The sequence below is a fragment of the Moschus berezovskii genome, chromosome 5 (genome assembly GCF_049115385.1).
Source record: "Moschus berezovskii isolate FMDL1 chromosome 5, NW_MosBer_1.0, whole genome shotgun sequence".
Classification (NCBI taxonomy): domain Eukaryota; kingdom Metazoa; phylum Chordata; class Mammalia; order Artiodactyla; family Moschidae; genus Moschus; species Moschus berezovskii.
In genome coordinates this window covers 4,674,277-4,698,490 of record NC_142464.1, presented here as the reverse complement: position 1 = coordinate 4,698,490, position 24,214 = coordinate 4,674,277, and the positions used below count along the sequence as shown (strand labels likewise).

Below are 24,214 nucleotides of genomic sequence, written 5' to 3'. Positions count from 1 at the left end.
GGTTTACTACTCGAGTTGTGAAGCGGTCCTCAGTACTTTGCTCGGGTAGCTTCAGGGAAGTCAATCCCCTTTTGTGTCTGAAGGGGAACTTCCGGAGTATTCTAGCTGTTAAATGGGAATATTGCCTCTTCTCAATTTGAGTCCATAAAGTGTGTTCTCCTCTCCACTTACGACGTATATTTTGACCATTCTGAGTCGCCTAAAGGGAGTCAAGTTCCCTTTTGCCTTTCAAGCGGGAATGTGGGATTTCTCTTGAGATTCTGCAGCGCAAAGTTTCCTCATCTTGCATTGAGGGGATAATTTTGTAGTGTTTCTCTAATTGGGGCTGGAAGCAGCGGGTACTTCTCCGGTTGGGATGTGAATGTCAGGAACTCACTCGAGTTACTTAAGGGAAGTCAAGTCCCCTTTTTGCTGGAAGGGGAACTTCCGGATTAATCTCGAGCACTTTAATAGGAATAGGGCCTCTTCTCCAGTTGAGTCCATAAAGTGTGTTCTCCTCTCCAATTGGGACGGATGTTAGGGAACTGTCTGAGTGGCATAAAGTGTGTCAAGTACCCTTTTGCCTTTCAAGCGGGAATGTGGGATTTCTCTTGAAATTCTGCAACAAAAAATTCCCTCATCTCACCTTGAGGGGATAGTTTTGTGGTGTTTTTTGAGTTGAGGCCGAAGCAGGGTTTACTACTCGAGTTGCTATAGGGACCTCAGGAACTCGCTCGGGTTGCTTCAGGAAAGTCAAGTCACCTTTTGTGTTGGAAGAGGAACTTCCGATACTCTCTAGCCGCTTAATGGGAATATTGCCTCTTCTCGATTTGAGTCCATAACGTGTGTTCTCCTCTCCACTGGGGACAATGTTAGGGACCATTCTGAGTCGCCTAAAGGGAGTCAAGTACCCTATTGCCTTGAAGCGGGAATATGGGATTTCTCTTGAGATTCTGCACCCAAAATTTCCTCATCTCGCATTGAGGGGATAATTTTGTGGTGTTTCTCGATTTGCGGCGGGAAGCAGAGGGTCCTTCTCGAGTTGCGACGGGGATCTCTGGACCTCGCTCATGTTGCTTCAGTGAAGTCAAGTCCCCCTTTGTGTTGAAGGCGACTTCTGGATTAGTCTCGAGCCGTTAAATGGGAATATTGGATCTTTTCTTTTTGAGTCCGTGAACTGTGTTTTCCTCTCCACTGAGGACGGATGTTAACGACCATTCTGAGTCACCTAAAGGGAGTCAAGTACCCTTTTGCCTTTCAAGCGGGAATGTGGATTTTCTCTTGAGATTCTGCAGCGAAAAATTACCTCATCTCGCATTGAGGGGATAGTTTGGTGGTGTTTGTAGAGTGGCGGCGGGAAGCAAGGGGTAATTCTTGACTAGCGATGGGGATCTCAGGAACTAGCTCGGGTTGCTTCAGGGAAGTCAAACCCTTTTATGTTGGAAGGCGAACTTCCGGATTACTCTCGAGCCTTTTAATGGGAATGGGGCCTCTTCTCATGTTGAGTCCATTAAGTGTGTTCTCCTCTCCAATGGGGATGGATGTTAGGGAAATTTCTGAGTGGCATAAAGTGTGTCAATACCCTTTTGCCTTTCAAGCGGGAATGTGGGATTTCCCTTGAGTTTCTGCAGCGCCAAATTACCTAATCTCGCATTGAGGGGATAATTTGTGGTGTTTCTCGAATTGCGGCGGGCACCTTGTGGTTCTTCTCCAGTTGCAACGGGGACTTCAGGAACTCGCTCGGGTTGCTTCATTGAAGTCAGGTCCAGTTTTGTGTTGGAAGGGGAACTTCCGGATTACTCTCCAGCCGTTAAATGGGAATATTGCTTTTTCTCTATCTAAGTCCATAAAGTGTGTTCTCCTCTCCACTGAGGACGGATTAGGTAACATTCTGAGTAGCCTAAAGGGAGTCAAGTACCCTTTTGCCTTTCAGCGGGAATGTAGGATTTCTCTTGAGATTCTGCAGCGGAAAATTTCCTCATCTCGCATTGAGGGGATAATTCTGTGGTGTTTCTCTAATTGCGGAGGGAAGCTGGGGGTATTTCTCGAGTTGTGACGGGGACTTCAGGAACTCACTCTAGTTAATTCAGAGAAGTCAGATTCCCTTTTGTGCTGGAAGGGAACTTCCGGATTACTCTCGAGCCCTTTCGTGGGAATAGTGCCACTTCTCGGGTTGAGTCCATAAAGTGTGTTCTCTTCTCCAATGGGAACGGATGTTAGGGAGCTTTCTGAGTGGCATAAAGTGTGTCAAGTACCCTTTAACCTTTCAAGCGGAAATGTGGGATTTCTCTCCAGATTCTGCAGGGCAAAATTACCTCATTTCGCATTGAGGGGATAATTCTGTGGTGTTTCTTGAGTTGCGGCAGGAAGTAGGGGGTACTTCTCGAGTTGTGACGGGGACCTCAGGACCTCGCTCTTGTTACTTCAAGAAAGTCAAGTCCCCTTTTGTGTTGGAAGGGGAACTTCCTGATTACTCTCGAGCAGTTAAATGGGAATATTGCCTCTTCTCGATTTGAGTCCATAAAGTGTGTTTTCCTCTCCACTGAGGACGGATGTTAGGGACCATTCTGAGTCGCCTAAAGGGAGTCAAGTACACTTTTGCCTTTCAAGCGGGAATGTGGAATTTCTAAGATTCTGCAGCACAAAATTACCTCATCTCGCATTGAGCGGATAATTTTGTCGTGTTTCTCGAGTTACGGCGGGAAGCAGGTGGTACTTCTCGAGTTGCGACAAGGACCTAGGAACTCGCTCGGGTTGCTTCAGGTTAGTCATGTCCCATTTTGTGTTGGAATTGGAACTTCCGGATTACTCTCGAGCCGTTAAATGGGAATATTGCCTCTTCTCGTTTTGAGACCATAAAGTGAGTTCTCCTCTCCACTGAGGATGGATGTTAGGGAACATTCTGAATCGCCAAATGGGAGTAAATTACCCTTTCGCCTTTCAAGCGGGACTGTGGGATTTCTCTTGAGATTCTGCAGCATAAAATTTCTTCATCTCTCATTGAGGGGATACTTTTGTGGTGTTTCTCTAATTGCAGTGGAAAACTGAGGGTACTCGTCAAGGTGAGACGAGGACCTCAGGAACTCACTCGAGTTACTTCAGAGAAGTCAGGTCCCCTTTTGTGCTAGAAGAGGAACTTCCAGACTACTCTTGAGCTCTTTAATGAGAAAAGGGCCTCTTCTCGAGTTGAGTCCATAAAGTGTGTTCTCCTCTCCACTGAGGACTGATGTTAGGGACCATTCTGAGTCTCCTAAAGGGAGTCAAGTATCCTTTTGCCTTTCAAGCGGGACTGTAGGATTTCTCTTGAGATTCTGCAGCGCAAATTTTCCTCTTCTTGCATGGAGGGGATAATTTTGTGGTGTTTCTCGAATTGCGGCGGGATGAGGGATGAAATCCTGAGGTTGCAACGGGGACCTGAGGAACTCACAGGAGTTACTTCAGGGATGTCAGGTCCCCTTTTGTGTTGGAAAGGGAACTTCCGGATTACTCTCAAGCCGTTAAATGGGAATATTGCCTCTTCTCAATTTGAGTCCGTAAAGTGTGTTCTCCTCTCCTCTGAGGATGGACATTAGGGACCATTCTGAGTAGCCTCAAGTGATTCAAGTTCCCTTTGGTCTTTAAAGCGGGAATATAGGATTTCTCTTGTGATTGTGCCACGCAAAATTCCCTCATCCTGCATTGAGGCGATACATTTGTGGTGTTTGTAGAGTTGCGGTGGGAAGCAGGGAGTAATTCTTGAGTTGCGATGGGGACCTCAGGACCTCGCTCGGGTTGCTTCAGGAAAGTCAAGTCCCCTTTTGTGTTGGAAGGGGAACTTCCGGATTACTCTCGAGCCGTTAAATGGGAATATTGCCTCTTCTCGATTTGAGTCCATAAAGTGTGTTCTCCTCTCCACTGAGGACAGATGTTAGCGAACATTCTGAGTCGCATAAAGGGAGTGAAGTACCATTTTGCATTTTTTGCGTGAATGTGGGATTTCTCTTAAGATTATGTAGCGCAAAATTTCCTCATCTCGCATTGAGGGGATAATTTTGTGGTTTTTCTCGAGTTTAGGCTGGAAGCCTCCAGTTATGCCTGGGACCTCAGGAACTCGATCGGGTTGCTTCAGGGAAGTCAAGTTCCCTATTGTTTTGTAAAAGGAACATCCGGATTACTCTGGAGCCGTTAAATGGTAATATTGCCTCTTCTTGATTTGAGTCCATAATGTGTGTTCTCCTCTCCACTGAGGACAAATATTACGGAACATTCTGAGTCACATAAACAGAGTCAAGTACCCTTTTGCCTTTCAATCGGCAATGTGGGATTTCTCTTCAGATTCTGCAGTGCAAAATTACCTTATTGCGCATTGAGGGGATAATTTTGTGGTGTTTCTTGAGTTGCGGCGGGAAGCAAGGAGTACTTCTTGAGTTGCGGCGTGGACCTCAGGAACTCGCTCGGGTTGCTTCAGGGAAGTCAAGTCCACTTTTGTGTTGGAAGGAGAACTTCCTGTTTACTCTCGAGCCGTTAAATGGGAATAGGTCCTCATCTCGGATTGAATCCATAAAGTGTGTTCTCCTCTCCAATGGGGACGGCTGTGTGAGGGAACTTTCTGGGTCACATAAAGGGCGTGAAGTACCCTTTTGCCTTTCAAAAGGGAATGTGGTATTTCTCTTGGGATTCTGCAGCGCAAAATTTCCTCATCTCGCATTGAGGGGATAATTTTGTTGTGTCTCGAGTTTCAGCTTGGCACTGGGGGTGCTTCTCGAGTTGCGACAGGGACCTCAGGAACTCCTTCGGGTTGCTTCAGGCAAGTCTGGTCCCCTTTTTTGATGGAAGGGGAACGTCCAGATTACTCTCGAGCCCTTAAATGTGAATAGGGCATCTTCCAGAGTTGAGTCCATAAAGTGTGTTCTCCTCTCCAGTGGGGACGACTGTTTGAGGGGATTTTCTGAGTCTCACCTGGCTGTGCAGACGGGAGTTGTCCCAGTCCCACCCGCGCAGACACAAGAGACGCTGGCCCCGGCGGCTGAGACGTGAGAGACACTGCCCCGCCCACGCTGACACGAGAGGCGCCTTCCCCGCCCGTGCAGTTGCGAGAGACACAGGCCCAGCCCGCGCAGACGCAAGAGACCCTGGCCCCGCTCGCGAAGACGGGAGACACCCGGCCCTGCCCGCACAGATGCGAGAGACCCTTTCCCCACCCGTGCAGACATGAGAGACCCGGGACCCACCCACCCAGATGCGGGATATGCAGACCCCGCTTGCGCAGACGCGAGAGACACAGGCCTTGGCGCAACCGACCATGAAAAGATGTGCGGCTGTGAGGAGCTACCCCATGCCTGAGGCCAGGGCAGGCGAGAGGAGGTATCCCACCTCCAATAGGTGGTGGCTGTGCTGGGGAGGGCCGAGAGGAGCTACTCACGTTCAAGGTCAGGAGGGGCGGCCTTGAGGACATACCCCTTATCCAAGGTAAGTTGCAGCAGCTGTGTTTTCTTGGAAGAGCTGTGAAGAGATATCCCACACCCAAGGTAAGAGAAACTCAAATAAGATGGTAGGTATTGTGAGGGGGCATCAGAGGGCAGACACACTGAAATGATACTCACGGGAATCTACATAGTCGAATGTGGTCCACTGGAGAAGGGAATGGCAAACCACTTCAGTATACTTGCCTTGAGAACCCCATGAAGAGTATCAAAGGGCAAAATGACAGGATACTGAATGAGGAATTCCCCAGGTCTGTAGGTGCCCAGTATGCTACTGGAGATCAGTGGAGAAATAACTCTAGAAGGAATGAAGGGATGGAGCAAAAGCAAAACCAGTACCCAGTTGTGGATGTGACCGGTGATAGAAGCAAGGTCCGGTGCTGTAAAGAGCAATATTGCATAGGAACCTGGAATGTTAGGTCCATGAATCAAGGCAAATTGGAAGTGGTCAAACAGGAGATGGCAAGAGTGAACATAGACATTCTAGGAATCAGTGGATTAAAATGGACTGGAATGGGTGAATTAAACTCAGATGATCATTATATATATATCCCTGTGGGCAGGAAACCCTTAGAAGAAATGGAGTAGCCATCATGGTCAACAAGAGACTCCAAAATGCAGTACTTGGATGCAATCTTAAAAAGGACAGAATGATTTCTGTTCGTTTCCAAGGCAAACCATTCAACATTACAGTAATCCAGGCCTATGCCCCAACCAGTAACACTGAAGAAGCCGAAGTTGAACGGTTCTATGAAGACCTACAAGACCTTTTAGAATTTACACCCAAAAAAGATGTCCTTTTCATTATAGGGGACTGGAATGCAAAAGTAGGAAGTCAAGAAACACATGGAGTTACAGGCAAATTTGTTCTTGGAGCACGGAATGAAGCAGGGCAAAGGCTAATAGAGTTTTGTCAAGAGAACGCACTGGTCATAGCAAACACCCTCTTCCAACAACACAAGAGAAGACTCTACACGTGGACATCACCAGATGGTCAACACCGAAATCAGATTGATAACATTCTTTGCAGACAAAGACAGAGAAGCTGTATACAGTTAGTAAAAACAAGACCAGGAGCTGACTGTGGCTCAGATCATGAACTCCTTATTGCCAAATTCAGACTTAAATTGAAGAAAGTAGGGAAAACCCCTAGACCATTCAGATATGACCTAAATCAAATCCCTTATGATTATACAGTGGAAGTGAGAAATAGATTTAAGGGACTAGATCTGATTGATAGAGTGCCTGATGAACTCTGGACGGAGGTTCTTGACATTGTCCAGGAGACAGGCACCAAGAGCATCCCCATGGAAAAGAAATGAAAAAAAGCAAAATTGCTGTCTGAGGTGGCCTCAGAAATAGCTGTGAAAAGAAGGGAAGCGAAAAGCAAATGAGAAAAGGAAAGATATAAACATTAGAATGCAGAGTTCCAAAGAATAGCAAGGAGAGATAAGAAAGCCTTCCTCAGTGATCAATGCAAAGAAATAGAGGAAAACAAGAGAACAGGAAAAACAAGAGATCACTGCAAGAACATTAGAGATTTCAAGGGAACATTTCATGCAAAGATGGGCTCGATAAAGAACAGAAATGGTATGGACATAACAGAATCAGAAGATATTAAGAAGAGGTGGCAAGAATACACAGAAGAACTGTACAACAAAGATCTTCTCGACCAGGATAGTCACGAAAATGTGATCACTGACCTAGAGCCAGACATCTTGGAATGTGAAGTCAAGTGGGCCTTACAAAGCATCACAAAGAACAAAGCTAGTGGAAGTGAAGGAATTCCAGTTGAGCTATTTCAAAACTTGAAACATGATGCTGTGAAATTGCTGCACTCAATATGCCAACAAATTTGGAAAACTCAGCAGTGGCCACAGGACTGGAAAAGGTCAGTCTTCATTCCAATCCCAAAGAAAGGCAATGCCAAAGAATGCTCAAACTACCGCACATTTGCACTCATCTCACACGCTAGTAAAATCATGCTCAAAATTCTCCAAGCCAGGCTTCAGCAGTATGTGATCTGTGAACTCCCAGATTTTCAAGCAGGTTTTAGAAAAGGCAGAGGCACCAGAGATCAAATTACCAACATCCGGTGGATCATGGAGAAAGCAAGCGAGTTCCAGAATAACATCTATTTCTGCTTCATTGACTATGCCAAAGCTTTTGACTGTGTGGATCACAATAAACTGTGGAACATTCTGAAAGCGATGGAAATACCAGACCACCTGACCTGCTTCTTGAGAAACCTGTATGCAGGTCAGGAAGCAACAGTCAGAACTGTACATGGAACAACAGACTGGTTCCAAATAGGAAAAGGAGTATGTCAAGGTTGTATATTGTCACCCTGCTTATTTAAATTATATGCAGAGTGCAACATTAGAAATGCTGGGCTGGAAGAAGAACAAGCTGAAATCAAGATTGCTGGGAGAAATATCAATAACCTCAGATATACAGATGACACCACCCTTAGGGCAGAAAGTGAAGAGGAACTCAAAAGCCTCTAAATGAAAGTGAAAGAGGAGAGTGAAAAGGTTGGCTTGAAGCTCAACATTCAGAAAACAAAGGTCATGGAATCTGGTCCCAACAATTCATGTGAAATAGATGGAAAAACAGTGGAAACAGTGTCAGACTATATTTTTTGGGGCTCCAAAATCACTGCAGATGCTGATTGCAGCCATGAAATTAAAAGGCGCTTACTCCTTGGAAGGAAAGTTATGGCCAACCTTGATAGTATATTAAAAAGCAGAGACATCACTTTGCCAACAAAGGTCCGTCTAGTCAAAGCTATGGTTTTTCCCATGGTCATGTATGGATGTGAGAGTTGGACTGTGAAGAAAGCTGATCGCCGAAGAATTGATGCTTTTGAACTGTGGTATTAGAGAAGACTCTTGAGAGTCCCTTGTACTGCAAGAAGATCCAACCAGTCCATTCTAAGGGAGATCAATCCTGGGTGTTCATTGGAAGGACTGATGCTAAAGCTGAAACTGCAATACTTTGGACACCTCATGTGATGATTTGACACATTGGAAAAGATTCTGATGCTAGGAAAGGTTGGGGGCGGGAGGAGAAGGGCAAGACAGAAAATGAGATGGCTGGATAGCATCACCGATTCTGTGGACATGAGTTTGAGTGAACTCCGGGAGTTGGTGATGGACAGGGAGGCCTGGCGTACAGTGATTCATGCGGTCGCGGAGAGTCGGACACGACTGAGCGACTGAACTGAACTGAACTGATTAAGTGTGTCAAATAACCTTTTCCCTTTCAGGCGGGGATGTGGTTTTTCCCTTGATTGTGCAGTTCAAAATTTCCTCATATCTCATTGAGGGGATAATTCTGTGGTGTTTCTCGAGATGCGGCGGGAAGCTGAGGGTACTTCTCGAGTTTAGACAGGGACCTCAGTAATGAGCTCGGGGTGCTTCAGGGATGTCAGGTTCCCTTTTGTGTTGGAAGGGGAACTTCGGGATTTCTCTCGAGCCATTAAATGGGAATAGGGACTATTCTCGAGTTGAGCCAATCAAGTGTGCTCTCCTCTCCAATGGGGACAGATATTAGGGAAAGTTCTGAGTCCCATAAAGTGTTTTAGTACCCTTTGGCCTTTCAAGCGGGAATGTGGGACTTCTCTTGAGATTCTGCAGCGCAAAATTACCTCATCTCGCATTGAGGGGATAATTTGGTGGTGTTTCTTGAATTGCGTTGGGAAGCAGGGGGTACTTCTCGAGTAGCGATGGAGACCTCAGGAACTCTCGCGAGTAACTTCAGGGAAGACAGGTCCACTTTTGTGTGGAAGGGGAACTTCCGGATTACTCTCGAGCCGTTCAATGGGAATATTGGATCTTCTCGATTTGAGTCCATAAAGTGTGTTCTCTTCTCCACTCAGGACGGATGTTAGGGAACATTCTGAGTCGCCTAAAGGGAGTCAAGTACCCTTTTGCCTTTCAAGCTGCAATGTGAGATTTCTCCTGAGATACTGCAGCGCAAATTTCTTCATCTCGCATTGAGGGATTAATATTGTGGTGTTTCTTGAATTGTGGCAGGAAGCTGGGGGTACTTCTCGAGTTGCTTTGGGGACCTCAGGAACTCATTCGAGTTACTTCAGGGAAGTCAGGTCCACTTTTGTGTTGGACGGGGATCTTCCGGATTACTCTTGAGACCTTGAATGTGAATAGGGCTTCTTCTCGATTTGAGTCCATAAAGTGTGTTCTCCTCTCCAATGCGGATGGATGTTAGGGAACTTTCTGAGTGGCATAAAATGTGTGAAGTATCCTTTTGCCTTTCAATCAGGAATGTGGGATTTCTCTTGAGATTCTGCAGCGAAAAATTTCCTCATCTCGCATTGAGGGGATAATTTTGTGGTGTTTCTCGAATTGCAGCGGGGAGCTGGGGGTACTACTCAAGTTGTGAAGGGGACCTCAGGAACTCACTCGAGTTATTTCAAGGAAGTCAGGTCACCTTTTGTGCTGGAAGGGGAACTTCCGGATTTCTCTCGAGGCATTGAATGGAAATAGGGCCTCTTCTCGAGTTGAGTCCATAAAGTGTGTTCTCCTCTCAAATGGGGACGGATGTTAGGGATCTTTCTGAGTGGAATAAAGTGTGTCAAGTACCCTATTGCCATTCTAGCGGCAACGTGGGATTTCTCTTGAGATTCTACAGCTCAAAATTTTCTCATCTTGCATTGAGGGGATAATTTTGTTTAGTATCTTGAATTGCGGCGTGAAGGAGGGGGTACTTTCCGAGTTGCAACTGGGACCTCAGGAACTCTCTTGGGTTGCTTCAGGGAAGTCAAGTCCCCTTTTGTGTTGGAAGGGGAACCTCCGGTTTACTCTCGAGCCGTTAAATGGTAATAGGGACTCATCTCGAATTGAGTCCATAAAGTGTGTTCTCCTCTCCAATGGGGACTGATGTTAGTGAAATTTCCCAGTCACATAAAGGGTATCAAGTACCCTTTTGCCTTTCAAGAGGTAATGTGGTATTTCTCTTGAAATACTGCAGCACAAAATTTCCTCTTCTTGCATTGAGGGCATAATTTTGTGGTGTTTCTCGAGTTGCAGTGGGAAGATGCGGGTACCTCTAGAGTTGCGACGGGGACCTCAGGAACTCGCTCGGGTTGCTTCAGGGAAGTCAAGTCCCCTTCTGTGTTAGAAGGGGAACTTCCGGATTACTCTCGAGCCGTTAAATGGGAACATTGCCTCTTTTCGATTTGAGTCCGTGAAGTGTGTTCTCCTCTCCACTGAGGACGGATGTTAGGGTACATTCTGAGTCACCTAAAGGGAGTCCAGAACCCTTTTGCCTTTCAAGCGTGAATGTGGGATTTCTCTTGAGATTCTGCAGCGCAAAATTACCTCATCTCGCATTGATGGGATAATTTTGTGGTGTTTATCTTGTTGCGGCGGGAATCAGGGAGTATTCTCGATTTGCGACGGGAACCTCAGGAACTCGCTCGGGTTGCTTCAGTGAAGTCAAGTCCCCTTTTGTGTTGGAAGGGGAACTTGCAGATTAATCTCGAGCGGTTAAATGGGAATATTGCCTCTTCTCGATTTGAGTCCATAAAGTGTGTTCTCTTCTCCACTGAGGATGGATGTTAGGGACCAGTCTGAGTCGCCTAAAGAGAGTCAAGTACCCTTTTGCCTTTCAAGTGTGAATGTGGGATTTCTCTTGAGATTCTGCAGGTCAAAAATTCTTCATGTCGCATTGAGCGATTAATATTGTGGTTTTTCTCGAATTGCGGTAGGAAGCTGGGGGTACTTCTCGAGTTGCTACGGGGACCTCAGGAACTCATTCGAGTTACTTCAGGGAAATCAGGTCCACTTTTGTGCTGGACGGGGATCTTCCAGATTACTCTTGAGCCCTTGAATGGGAATAAAGCTTATTCTCGATTTGAGTCCATAAAGTGTGTTCTCCTCTCCACTGAGGATGGATGTTAGGGAACATTCTGAGTCGCCTAAAGGGAGTCAAATACCCTTTTGCCTTTCAAGCGGGAATGTGGGTTTTCTCTTGAGATTTTGCTTCGCAAAATTTCCTCATCTCGCATTGAGGGGATAATTTTGTGGTGTTTCTCGAATTGCGGCGGGAAGCTGGGAGTACTTCTCGCGTTGCGACGGGGACCTCAGGAACTCACTCGAGTTACTTCAGCGAAGTCAGTTCCCCTTTTGTGCTGGAAGGGGAACTTCCGGATTACTCTCGAGCCCTTTAGTGGGAATAGGGCCTCTTCTCGTGTTGAGTCCATAAAGTGTTTTCTCCTCTCCAATGTGGACTGCTGTGTGAGGGAACTTTCTGTGTCGCATAAAGGGTGTCAAGTAGTACCCTTTAGCCTTTCAAGTGCGAATGTGGGTTTCCTCTTGAGATTCTGCTGCGCAAAATTTCCTCATGTCGCATTGAGGGGATAATTTTGTGGTGTTTCTAGAGTTGCGGCGGGATACTTGGGATATTTCTCGAGTAGGGATGGGGACCTCAGGAACTTGCTGGGTTTGCTTCAGGGAAGTCAGGTCCCCTTTTGTGAACGAAGGGTAAATTCGGGATTACTCTCGAGGGCCTCTTCTCGAACTGAGTCCATAAAGTGTGTTCTCCTCTCCAATGGGTATGGCTGTGTGAGGGAACTTTCTGAGTCGCATAAAGGGTGTCATGTAAACTTTTCCGTTTGAAGCGGGAATGAGGAATTTCTCGTGAGATTCTGCAGAGCAAAATTTCCTCATCACACATTGAGGGGATAATTTTGTGGTGTTCCTCCAGTATGGTGGGAAGCTGGGGGTACTTCTTGACTTCTGACGGGGACCTCTGGAACTCGCTCATGTTGGTTAAGGGAAATCAATTCCCCTTTTGTGAATGAAGGGGAACTTCGGGATTACTATAGAGCCATGAAGTGGGAAAAGGGCCTCTTCTCGAGTTGAATCCATAAAGTGTGTCCTCCTCTCCAATGGGGATGGCAGTTTGAGGGAACTTTCTGATTCGCATAAAGAGTTTCAAGAATCATTTTGCCTTTCAAGCGGGAATGTGGGATTTCTCTTGAGACACTGAAGCGCAAAATTTCCTCATCTCGCATTGAGGGGATAATTTTGTGTTGTTTCTCTAGTTGTGGTGGGAAGCTGGGGTACTTAGTGATTTGCGACGGGACCTGAGGAACTCGCTCAGGTTGCTTCAGGGATGTCAGGTCCCCTTTTGTGCTGGAGGTGGACTTCCGGTTTACTCTCGAACCGTTATACTGGAATAGGGCCAATTCTCGAGTTGAGTCCAAAAGTGTGTTCTCCTCTCCAATTTTGACGGCTGTGTGGGGGAACTTTCTGAGTCGCATAAAAGGTGTCAAGTACCCTTTTACCTTTCAAGCGGGAATTTGTGATTTCTCTTGAGATTCTGCAGCACAAAATTTCATCATCTCGCATTGAGGGGTTAATTTTGTGGTGTTTCAAGAGTTGCGGCGGGAAGCTGGGGTATTTTCGAGTTGCGCCGGAGACCTCTGGAACTCGCTCAGGTTGGTTCAGGGAATTAGGGCCCCTTTTGTGTTAGAAGGGGAACCTACGGTTTATTCTCGAGCCATTAAATGGGAATAGTAACTCATCTCGAATTGAGTCCATAAAGTGTGTTCTCCTGTCCAATGGGGACAGCTGTGTGAGGGAACTTTCTGAGTCGCATAAAGGGCGTCAAGTACACTTTGGCCTTTCAAGAGGGAATGTGGTATTTCTCTTGAGATTCTGCAGTGCAAAATTTCCTCATCTCGCATTGAGGGGATAATTTTGGGGTGTTTCACGAGTTGCGGCGGGAAGCTGGGGGTACTTCTCGAGTTGCGATGGGGACCTCAGGAACTCGCTCGGGTTGCTTCAGGGAATTCAGGTTCCCTTTGTTGTTGGAAGGAGAACTTGCAATTTACTCTCGAGCTGTTAAATGGTAATAGGGCTCATCTCCAATTGAGTACATAAAGTGTGTTCTCCTCTCCAATGGGATGTCTGTATGTGGGAAATTTCTGAGTCACATAAACGGTGTCAAGTACCCTTTTGCCTTTCAACCTGGAATGTGGTATTTCTCTTAAGATTCTTCAGCGCAAAATTTCCTCATCTTGTATTGAGGGGATAATTTTTATTGTTCCTCGAGTTGCAGCGGGAAGCCAGAGGTACTTCTTGAATTGCGAGGGGGAACCCAGGAACTCAGTCGAGTTACTTCAGGGAAGTCAGGTCCACTTTTGTGCTGGAAGGGGAACTTCCAAATTACTCTCGAGCCCTTTAATGGGAATACGGTCTGTTCTTGAGTGGAGACCATAAAGTGTCTTCTTCTCTCAAATGGGGAAGGATGGTAGGGAACTTTGTGAGTGGCATAACGTGTGCCAAGTACCCTATTGCCTTTCAAGCGGGAATGTGGGATTTACTTGAGATTCTGAAGCACAAAATTACCTCATCTCGCATTGAGGGGATAATTTTGTGGTGTTTCTCACGTTGTGGCGGGAGGCAGGGGTTACTTCTCGAGTTTCGACGGGGACATCAGGAACTCGCTCCGGTCGCTTCAGGTAAGTCAAGACCTCTTTGTGATGGAAGGGGAACTTCCGGATTACTCTCGAGCCGTTAAAAGGGAATATTGCCTCTTCTCGATTTGAGCCCATAAAGTGTGTTCTCCACTCCAATGATGACAGATGTTAGGGAAGTTTCAGAGTCGCCTAAAGGGAGTCAAGAATCCTTTTTCCTTTCAGGCAGGAATGTGGGATTTCTCTTGAGATTCTGCAGCATAAAATTTCCTCATCTCGCATTGAGGGGATAATTTTGTGGTGTTTCTCCAATTGCGGCGGGAAGATTAGTGTACCACTCAAGATGCGACGGGGAACGCAGGAACTCGCTTCGGTTGCTTCAGGGAAGTCAGGTCCCCTTTTGTGTTCGAAGAGAATCTTCCGGTTTACTCTCGAGCCATTAAATGGGAATAGGGCCTCATCTCGAATTGAGTCCAAAAAGTGTTTTCTCCTTTCCAATGGGGACGGCTTTGAGGGAACTTTCTGAGTCGCAAAAAGAGTGTCAAGTACCCTTTTGGCTTTCAAGAGGTAATGTGGTTTATCTCTTCAGATACTGCAGCGCAAAATTTCCTCATCTCCCATTGAGGGGATAATTTTGTGGTGTTTCTCGAGTTGCGGCAGGAAGCTGGTGGTACTTCTCGAGTTGCCTCGGTGACCTCAGGAACTCGCTCGGGTTGCTTCAGGGAAATCAGCTCCCCTTTTGTGCTGGAAGGGGAACTTCCTGATTACCCTCGAGCCGTTAAATGGGAATAGGGCCTCATCTCTAATTGAGTCCATAAAGTGAGTTCCCGTCTCTAATGGGGACTGAAGTTAGTGAAATTTCTGTGTCCCATAGGGGTGTACTTTTTGAGTTGCGACGGGGAACTCACGAACTCGCTCGGGTTGGTTCAGGGAAGTAAGGCCCCTTTTGTGTTAGAAGGGGATCTTAAGGTTTACTCTCGAGCCGTTAAATGGGAGTAGTAACTCATATCGAATTGAGTCCATAAAGTGTGTTCCCCTCTCCAATTGGACGGCTGTGTGAGGGAACTTTCTGAGTCGCATAAAGGGTGTGAAGTACCCTTTTGCCTTTCAAGAGGGAATGTAGTATTTCTCTTGAGATTCTGCAGCGCAAAATTTCCTTATCTCGCATTGAGGGGATAATTTTGTGTTGTTTCTCGAGTTGCGGCGGGACGCTGGGGGTACTTCTCGAGTTGTGACGGGGACCTCAGGAACTCACTCGGGTTTCTTCAGGGAAGTCAGGTCCCCTTTGGTTTTTGAAGGGGAACTTCCGGTGTACTCTCGAGACGTAAAATCTGAATAGGGGCTCATCTCGAATTGAGACCATAAAGTGTGCTCTCCTCTCCAATTCGAACTCATTTTAGTGAAATTTCTCAGTAACATAAAGGGTGTCAAGTACCCTTTTGCCTTTCAAGAGGGAATGTGGTATTTCTCTTGAGATTCTGCACCGCAAATTTCCTCATCTCGCATTGAGGGGATAATTTTGTGTTGTTTCTGTAGTTGCGGCGGGAAGCTGGGGGTACTTCTCGAGTTGCGACGGGGACCACAGGGACTCGCTCGGGTTGCTTCAGGGAAGTCAGGTCCCCTCTTTTGTTGGAAGGGGAACTTCTGGTTTACTCTCGAGCCTTTAAAAGGAAATAGGGCCTCATCTCGAATTGAGTCCATAAAGTGTGTTCTCCTCTCCAAAGGGGACTGATGTTTGTGAAATTTCTGAGTCGCAAAAAGAGTGTCAAGTACCCTTTTGACTTTCAAGATGGAATGTGGTATTTCTCTTGAGATTCTGCAACGCAAAATTTCCTCAACTCGCATTGAGGGGATAATTTTGTGGTGTTTCTCGAGGTGAGACGGGAAGCTGGGGGTACTTTTAGAATTACGACTGAGACCTCAGGAACTCGCTCGGGTTTCTTCAGGGAAGTCAGTTCCCCTTTTGTGTTGGAAGGGGAACTTCCGGTTTACTCTCGAGCCGTTAAATGGGAATAGGGCCTCATCTCGAATTGAGTCCATGAAGTGTGTTCTCCTGTCCAACGGGGACGGCTGTGTGAGGGAACTTTCTGAGTCGCAAAAAGAGTTGCAATTACCCTTTTGGCTTTCTAGAGGGAATGTGGGATTACTCTTGAGATTTTGCAGCGCAAAATTTCCTCATCTCGCATTGAGGGGATAATGTTGTGTTTCTCGAGTTGCAGCAGGAAGCTGGTGGTACTTCTCGAGTTGCCTCCGGGACCTCAGAAACTTGCTCGGGTTGCTTCAGGGAAGTCAGGTCCCCTTTTGTGGTGGAAGTGGAACTTCCAGTTTACTCTCGAGCTGTTAAATGGGAATAAGGCCTCATCTCGAAGTGAGTCCATAACATATGTTTTCCTGTCCAATGGGGACGATTGGGTGAGGAAACTTTCTGAGTCGCATAAAGGGTGTCAAGTACCCTTTTGTCTTTCATGAGGTAATGTGGTATTTCTCTTGAGTTTCTGCAGGACAAAATTTCCTCATTTCGCTTTGAGGGGATATTTTTGTGGTGTTTTTCGAGTTGCGGCTGGAAGCTGGGGGTACTTCTTGAGTTGCGACGGGACCTCAGGAACTCTCTCGTGTTGCGTCAGGGAAGTCAGGTCCCCTTTTGTATTGGAAGGGGAATTACCGGATTACTCTCGAGAAGTTAAATGGGAATCAGACCTCATCTCGAGTTGAGACTATAAAGTGTGTTCTCGTCTGCAATAGGGACAGGGTTGTGAGGGAACTTTCTGAGTCACATAAATGGTGTCAAGTACCCGTTTGCCTTTCAAGCGGGAAATGGGATTTCTCTTGAAATTCGGCAGTGCAAAATTTCCTCATCTCGCATTGAGGAATAATTTTTTGGTGTTTCTCGAATTGCTGCGGGAAGCTGGGGGAACTTCTGGAGTTGCGATGGGGACCTCAGGACCTTGCTTGGTTTGCTTCAGGGAAGTCTGGTCCCCTTTTTTGTTGGAAGGGTACTTCGAAATTACTCTCGAGCCGTTAAATGTAAACAGGGCCTCTTCTCGATTTGAGTTCATAAACTGTGTTCTCCTCTCCAATGGGGATGGCAGTTTAAAGGAAATTTCTGAGTCGCATAAAGATATCAAGTACACTTTTGCCTTTCATGAGGGAAAGTGGTAATTCTCTTGAGATTCTGAAGTGCACAATTTCCTCATCTCGCATTGAGGGGATAATTTTCTGGTTTTTCTTGAGTTGCGGCACAAAGCTGGGGGTACATCTCGAGATGTGAGGGGGTCCTCAGGAACTCGCTCCTGTTGCTTCAGGGAAGACAGGTCCCCTTGGTGTTGGAAGGGGACCTTCCGGATTACTCTCCAGTCGTTTAATGGGAATAGGGCCTCTTCTCGATTTGAGTCCATAAAATGGGTTCTCTCCAATGGGGACGGCTGTTAGGGAACTTTCTGTGTCGCATAAAGGGTGTCAAGTACCCTTTTGCCTTTCAAGCAAGAATATGGGATTTGTCTTGAAATTCTGCAGTGCCAAATTTCCTCATCTTGCATTTAGGGGATAATATTGGGGTGTTTCTAAAGTTGTGGGGGTCAGCTGGGGGTACATCTCGAGTTGCAACGGGAACCTCAGGAAATCCCTTGTGTTCCTTCAGGGAAGTCAGGTCCTCTTTTGTGTTAGTAGGGGAATTTCGGGATTACTCTCCCACCGTTAAATGGAAATAGGGCCTCTTCGAGTTGAGTCCATAATGTATGTTCTCCTCTCCAGTGGGGACGTCTGTGTGAGGAAAATTTATTTGTCGCATAATGGGTGTCAAGTACCCTTTTGATTTTCAGGCGGGAATGTGGGATTTCCGTTTAATAGTGCTGCGCAAAATTTCCTGATCTCTCATTGAGCAGATAATTTTGTGGTGTTTCTCCTGTTGAGGCAGGAAGCTGGGGGTAAATCTCGAGTTACGACGTGAACCTCAGGAACTAGCTCGTGTTGCTTCAGGAAAGTTAAGTCCCCTTTTCTGGTGAAAGGGGAATTTCGGGATTACTCTCGAAACGTTAAATGGAAATAGGACGTCTTCTTGAGTTGAGTTCAAAATGTGTGTTCTCCTCTCCAATGGGGACGACTGTGTGAGGGAAATTTCTGAGTTACATAAAGGGTTTCAAGTATCCCTTTGACTTTCAAGCGTGAATGTAGGATATCTCTTGAGATTCTGCAGCGCAAAATTTCCTCATCTCACATTGAAGGGATAATTTTGTGGTGTTTCTCGAGTTGCGGTGGGAAGTTGGGGGAACTTCTCGAGTTGCGATGGCGACCTCAGGAACTCGCTCGGGTTTCTTCAGGGAAGTCAGGTCCCCTTTTGTGTTGGAAGGGGAACTTCCGGTTTACTCTCGAGCCGTTAAATGGGAATAGGGCCTCATCTCGAATTGAGTCCATAAATTGTGTTCTCCTCTCCAATGGGGACGGCTGTGTGAGGGAACTTTCTGAGTTGCAAAGCGGGTGTCAAGTACCATTTTGCCTTTCAAGCGGCAATGTGGTATTTCTCTTGAGATTCTGCAATGCAAAATTTCCTCATCTCCCATTGAGGGGATAATTTTGTGGTGTTTCTCGAGTTGTGGCGAGAAGCTGAAGGTACTTCTAGACTTGTGCCGGGGACCTCAGGCATTCACTCGGGTTGCTTCTGTGAAGTCAGGTCCCCTTTTATGTTGGAACGGGAACTTACGGTTTACTCTCGAGCCTTTAAAAGGCAATAGGGCCTCATCTCGTATTGAGTCCTTAAAGTGTGTTCTCCTCTCCAATGGGGACTGATATTAGTGAAATTCCTGAGTCGCATAAAGGGTTTCAAGGACCCTTTTGCCTTTCAAGAGGTAATGTGGTATTTCTCTTAAGATTCTGCAGTGCAAAATTTCCTCATCTCGCATTGAGGGGATAATTTTGTGGTGTTTCTCGAGTTGCGGCGGGAAGCTGGTGGTACTTCTCGAGTTGGCACGGTGACCTCAGGAACTAGCTCGGGTTGCTCCAGGGAAATCAGGTCCCCTTTTGTGTTGGAAGGGGAACTTCCGGATTATTCTCGAGCCGTTAAATGGTAATAGTGCCTCATCTCGAATCGAGTCCATAAAGAGTGTTCTCCTGTCCAATCGGGACTGATGTTAGTGAAATTTCTGAGTCTCATAAAGGGTGTCAAGTACCCTTTTACCTTTCAAGAGGGAATGTTGTATTTCTCTTGAGATTCTGCAGCACAAAATTTCTTCATCTCGCATTGAGTGGATAATTTTGTGGTGTTTCTCTAGTTGCGGCGGCAAGCTGTGGGTTCTTCTCCAGTTGGAACAGGGATCTCAGGAACTCGCTGGGATTGCTTCAGGGAAGTCAGGTCCCCTTTTGCAGTGGAAGGGGAACTTCCAGTTTACTCTCCAGTCGTTAAATGGGAATAGGGGCTCATCTCGAATTTATTCCATAAAATGTGTTCTCCGGTCCAATGGGGCCGGCTGTGTGAAAGAACTTTCTGAGTTACATAAAGGGTGTCAAGTCCCCTTTTGCCTTTCAAGAGGGAAAGTGGTATTTCTCTTGAGATTCTGCAGCAAAAAATTTCCTCATCTGGCATTGAGGGAATAATTTTGTGGTGTTTCTCGAGTTGCGGCGGGAAGCTGGGGGTATCTATCAAGATGCGACGGGGACCTCAGGTACTTGCTCGGGTTGTTTCAGGGAAATCAGGTCCCCTTTTGTGTTGGAAGGGGAACTTTCGGTTTACTCTCGAGCCGTTAAATGGGAATAGGGGCTCATCTCGCTTTGAGTCCATAAAGTGTGTTCTCCTCTCCAATGAGCACAAATGTGTGAGGGAATTTTCTGAGTCTCACCCAGCGGTGCAGACGCGAGAGATGCCGTCCCCTCCTGCACAGATGCAAGGGAAGCCTTCCCTGCCTGCGCAGACACGAGAGACACTGGCCCCACTGGTGCAGAGGCCAGAGTCGCCGGCCCCGCCCTTGCAGACAGGAGAGACACAGGCCCCGCCCGTGCAGACCCGCGAGACCCTGGCCACTTCCGAGCAGATGCCAGTGACACTGGCCCCTCCCGCGCAGACTGGAGAATCGCCAGCCCCGCCCGCTCAGACCCTAGAATCCCGGGCCCCTCTCCCCCAGGCGCGAGAGACCCAGGCCCTGACCAAGTAGTTGCAAGAGAAGCCGGCCTAGCCTGTGCAGACCGAAGAGACCCCAACCCCTCCAATGCAGACGCGAGAGACACCGGCCCCACACGCGCAGATGCGAGAATCGCCGGCCCCGCCTGTTCAGTTGCGAGAGAAGCTGGCCCTGGCGCAACAGACCATGCAATAATGTGTGAGAGTGAGGAGTTACCCCACGCCTGAGGCCAGGGCAAGCGGCCAAGAGGAGGTACGCCACGTCCAATAGGCGGTGGCTGTGCCATTGAGGGCCGAGTGGAGGTACTCACGTCCAAGGTCAGAAGGGGCAGCCTTGAGGACATACCCCTCATCCAAGGTAAGGTGCAGCAGCTGCGCTTTCTTGGAACAGCTGTGAAGAGATATCCCACACCCAAGGTAAGAGAAACTCAAATAAGATGGTAGGTATTGCGAGGAGGCATCAGAGGGAAGACTCACTGAAATCACAATCACAGAAATCTAGTTGATCTGATCACATGGACCACAGCCGAATGTGGTCCACTGGAGAAGGGAATGGTAAACCACTTCAGTATACTTGCCTTGAGAAACCCATGAACAGTATCAAAGGGCAAAATGACAGGATACTGAATGAGGAATTCCCCAGGTCGGTAGGTGCCCAGTATGCTACTGGAGATCAGTGGAGAAATAATTCTAGAAGGAATGAAGGGATGAACCAAAAGCAAAATCAGTACCCAGTTGTGGATGTGACCGGTGATAGAAGCAAAGTACGGTGCTGTAAGAGGAATATTGCATAGGATCCTGGAATGTTAGGTCCATGAATCAAGGCAAATTGGAAGTGGTCAAACAGGAGATGGCAAGAGTGAACATAGACATTCTAGGAATCAGTGAATTAAACTGGACTGGAATGGGTGAATTTAACTCAGATGACCATTATATCTACTACTGTGGGCTGGAATCCCTTAGAAGAAATGGAGTAGCCATCATGGTCAACAAAAGAGTCCGAAATGCAGTACTTGGAGGCAATCTTAAAGACGACAGAATGATTTCTGTTAGTTTCCAAGGCAAAACATTCAACATTACAGTAATCCAGGCCTATGCCCCAACCAGTAACACTGAAGAAGCCGAATTTGAATGGTTCTATGAAGACCTACAAGACCTTTAAGAACTAACACTCAAAAAAGATGTCCTTTTCATTATAGGGGACTGGAATGCAAAAGTAGGAAGTCAAGAAACACCTGGAGTAACAGGCAAATTTGGCCTTGGAGCACGGAATGAAGCAGGGCAAAGGCTAATAGAGTTTTGTCAAGAGAACGCACTGGTCATAGCAAACACCCTCTTCCAACAACACAAGAGAAGACTCTACACGTGGACATCACCAGATGGTCAACACCAAAATCAGATTGATAACATTCTTTGCAGACAAAGACAGAGAAGCTGTATACAGTTAGTAAAAACAAGACCAGGAGCTGACTGTGGCTCAGATCATGAACTCCTTATTGCCAAATTCAGACTTAAATTGAAGAAAGTAGGGAAAACCCCTAGACCATTCAGATATGACCTAAATCAAATCCCTTATGATTATACAGTGGAAGTGAGAAATAGATTTAAGGGACTAGATCTGATTGATAGAGTGCCTGATGAACTCTGGACGGAGGTTCGTGACATTGTACAGAAGACAGGGACCAAGAGCATCCCCATGGAAAAGAAATGCAAAAAAAGCAAAATGGCTGTCTGAGGTGGCCTTACAAATAGCTGTGAAAAGAAGAGAAGCGAAAAGCAAAGGAGAAAGGGAAAGATATAAGCATTAGAATGCAGAGTTCCAAAGAATAGCAAGGAGAGATAAGAAAGCCTTCCTCAGTGATCTATGCAAAGAAATAGAGGAAAACAACAGAACAGGAAAAACAAGAGACCTCTTCAAGAACATTGGAGATTCCAAGGGAACATTTCATGCAAAGATGAGCTCGATAAAGGATAGAAATTTTATAACCTAACAGAGGCAGAACATATTAAGAAGAGGTGGCAGGAATACGCAGAAGAACTGTACAACAAAGTTCTTCATGACCAGGATAGTCACGAAAATGTGATCACTGACCTAGAGCCAGACATCTTGGAATGTAAATTCAAGTGTGCCTTAGAAAGCATCACTACGAACAAAGCTAGTGGAAGTGATGGAATTCCAGTTGAGCTATTTCAAATCTTGAAAGATGTTGCTGTGAAAGTGCTGCACTCAATATGCCAACAAATTTGGAAAACTCAGCAGTGGCCACAGGACTGGAAAAGGTCAGTCTTCATTCCAATCCCAAAGAAAGGCAATGCCAAAGAATGCTCAAACTACCGCACAATTGCACTCATCTCACACGCTGGTAAAGTCATGCTCAAAATTCTCCAAGCCAGGCTTCAGCAATATGTGATCCGTGAACTCCCAGATGTTCAAGCAGGTTTTAGAAAAGGCAGAGGCACCAGAGATCAAATTTCCGACATCCGCTGGATCATTGAGAAAGCAAGAGAATTCCAGAAAAACATCTATTTATGCTTCCTTGACTATGCCAAAGCCTTTGACTATGTGGATCACAATAAACTGTGGAAGATTCTGAAAGAGATGTGAGTCCCATACCACCTGAGCTGCTTCTTGAGAAACCTGTATGCAGGTCAGGAAGCAACACTCAGAACTGTACATGGAACAACAGACTGGTTCCAAATAGGAAAAGAATTACGTCAAGGCTGTATACTGTCACCTTGCTTATTTAACTTATATGCAGAGTACATCATGAGGAACGCTGGGCTGGAAGAAACACAAGCTGGAATCAAGATTGTTGGGAGAAATATCAATAACCTCAGATATGCAGATGACACCACTCTTAGGGCAGAAATTGAAGAGGAACTCAAAAGCCTCTTGATAAAAGTGAAAGAGGAGAGTGAAAAGGTTGGCTTGAAGCTTTCAGAAAACAAAGATCATGGAATCTGGTCCCATCACTTCACTGGAAGTAGATGGAAAAACAGTGGAAACAGTGTCAGACTTTATTTTTTTGGGCTCCAAAATCACTGCAGATGCTGATTGCAGCCATGAAATTAAAAGGCGCTTATTCCTATGAAGGAAAGTTATGACCAAACTTGATAGTATATTAAAAAGCAGAGACATTATTTTGTCAACAAAGGTCCGTCTAGTCAAGGCTGTGTTTTTTCCCGTGGTCATGGATGGATGTGAGAGTTTGACTGTGAACAAAGCTGATCGCCGAAGAATTGATGCTTTTGAACTGTGCTGTTGGAGAAGACTCTTGAGCGTCCCTTGTACTGCAAGAATATCCAACCAGTCCATTCTAAGGGAGATCAATCCTGGGTGTTCATTAGAAGGACTGATGCTAAAGCTGAAACTGCAATACTTTGGCAAACTCAGGCGACGAGTTGACTGACTGGAAAAGATTCTGATGCTAGGAAAGGTTGGGGGCAGGAAGAGAAGGGGACGACAGAGTTTGAGATGGCTGGATAGAATCACCGACTTGGTGGACATGAGATTGAGTGAAATCCGGGAGTTGGTGATGGTCTGGGAGGCTTGAGGAACAGTGATTCTTGGGGTCGCGGAGAGTTGAACACGATTGAGCGACTGAACTGAACTGAACTGAATAAAGTGTGTCAAGTACCCTTTTGCCTTTCAGGCTGGAATGTGGAATTTCTCTTGATTGTGCAGTGCAAAATTTCCTCATCTCGCATTGAGGGGATAATTTTGTGGTGTTTCTCGAGTTGCGGCGGGAAGCTGGGGGTACTTCTCAAGTTGGGACGGGGACCTCAGGAACTCGCTCGGGTTGCTTCAGGGAAGTCAGGTCCCCTTTTGTTTTGGAAGGGGAACTTCCGGTTTACTCTAAAGCCGTTAAATGGGAATAGGGGGTCATTCTGAACAGAGTCCATATAGTGTGGTCTCCTCTCCAATGGGGACTGATGTTAGTGAAATTTCTGAGTCGCATTAACAGTGTCAAGTACCCTTTTGCCTTTCAAGAGGGAATGTGGTATTTCTCTTGAGTTTCTGCAGCTCAAATTTTCCTCATCTAGCATTGAGAGGATAATTTTGTGGTGTTTCTCGAGTTGGGGCGGGAAGCTTGGGGAACTTCTCGAGTTGCAACGGGGACCTCAGGAAATCGCTCGTGTTGCTTCACGTAAGTCAGGTTCCCTTTTGTGTTGGAAGGGGAACTTCCGGTTTACTCTAGAGCCGTTAAATGAGAAAAGGGC

The 24,214-nt window shown here is 46.4% G+C and overlaps 1 protein-coding gene across 1 annotated transcript in view; it reads left to right on the top strand.

The window, feature by feature from the left end:
- Positions 1 to 20,027, top strand: part of LOC148777778 (uncharacterized) — a 115,795-nt gene extending 95,768 nt beyond the window's left edge. Inside the window, exon 4 of the mRNA XM_088836652.1 lies at positions 19,758 to 20,027. Within this exon, the coding sequence (XP_088692778.1) occupies positions 19,758 to 20,027 (270 nt within the window). The remainder of the gene's footprint in view (positions 1 to 19,757) is intronic.
- Positions 20,028 to 24,214: the final 4,187 nt, after the last annotated feature.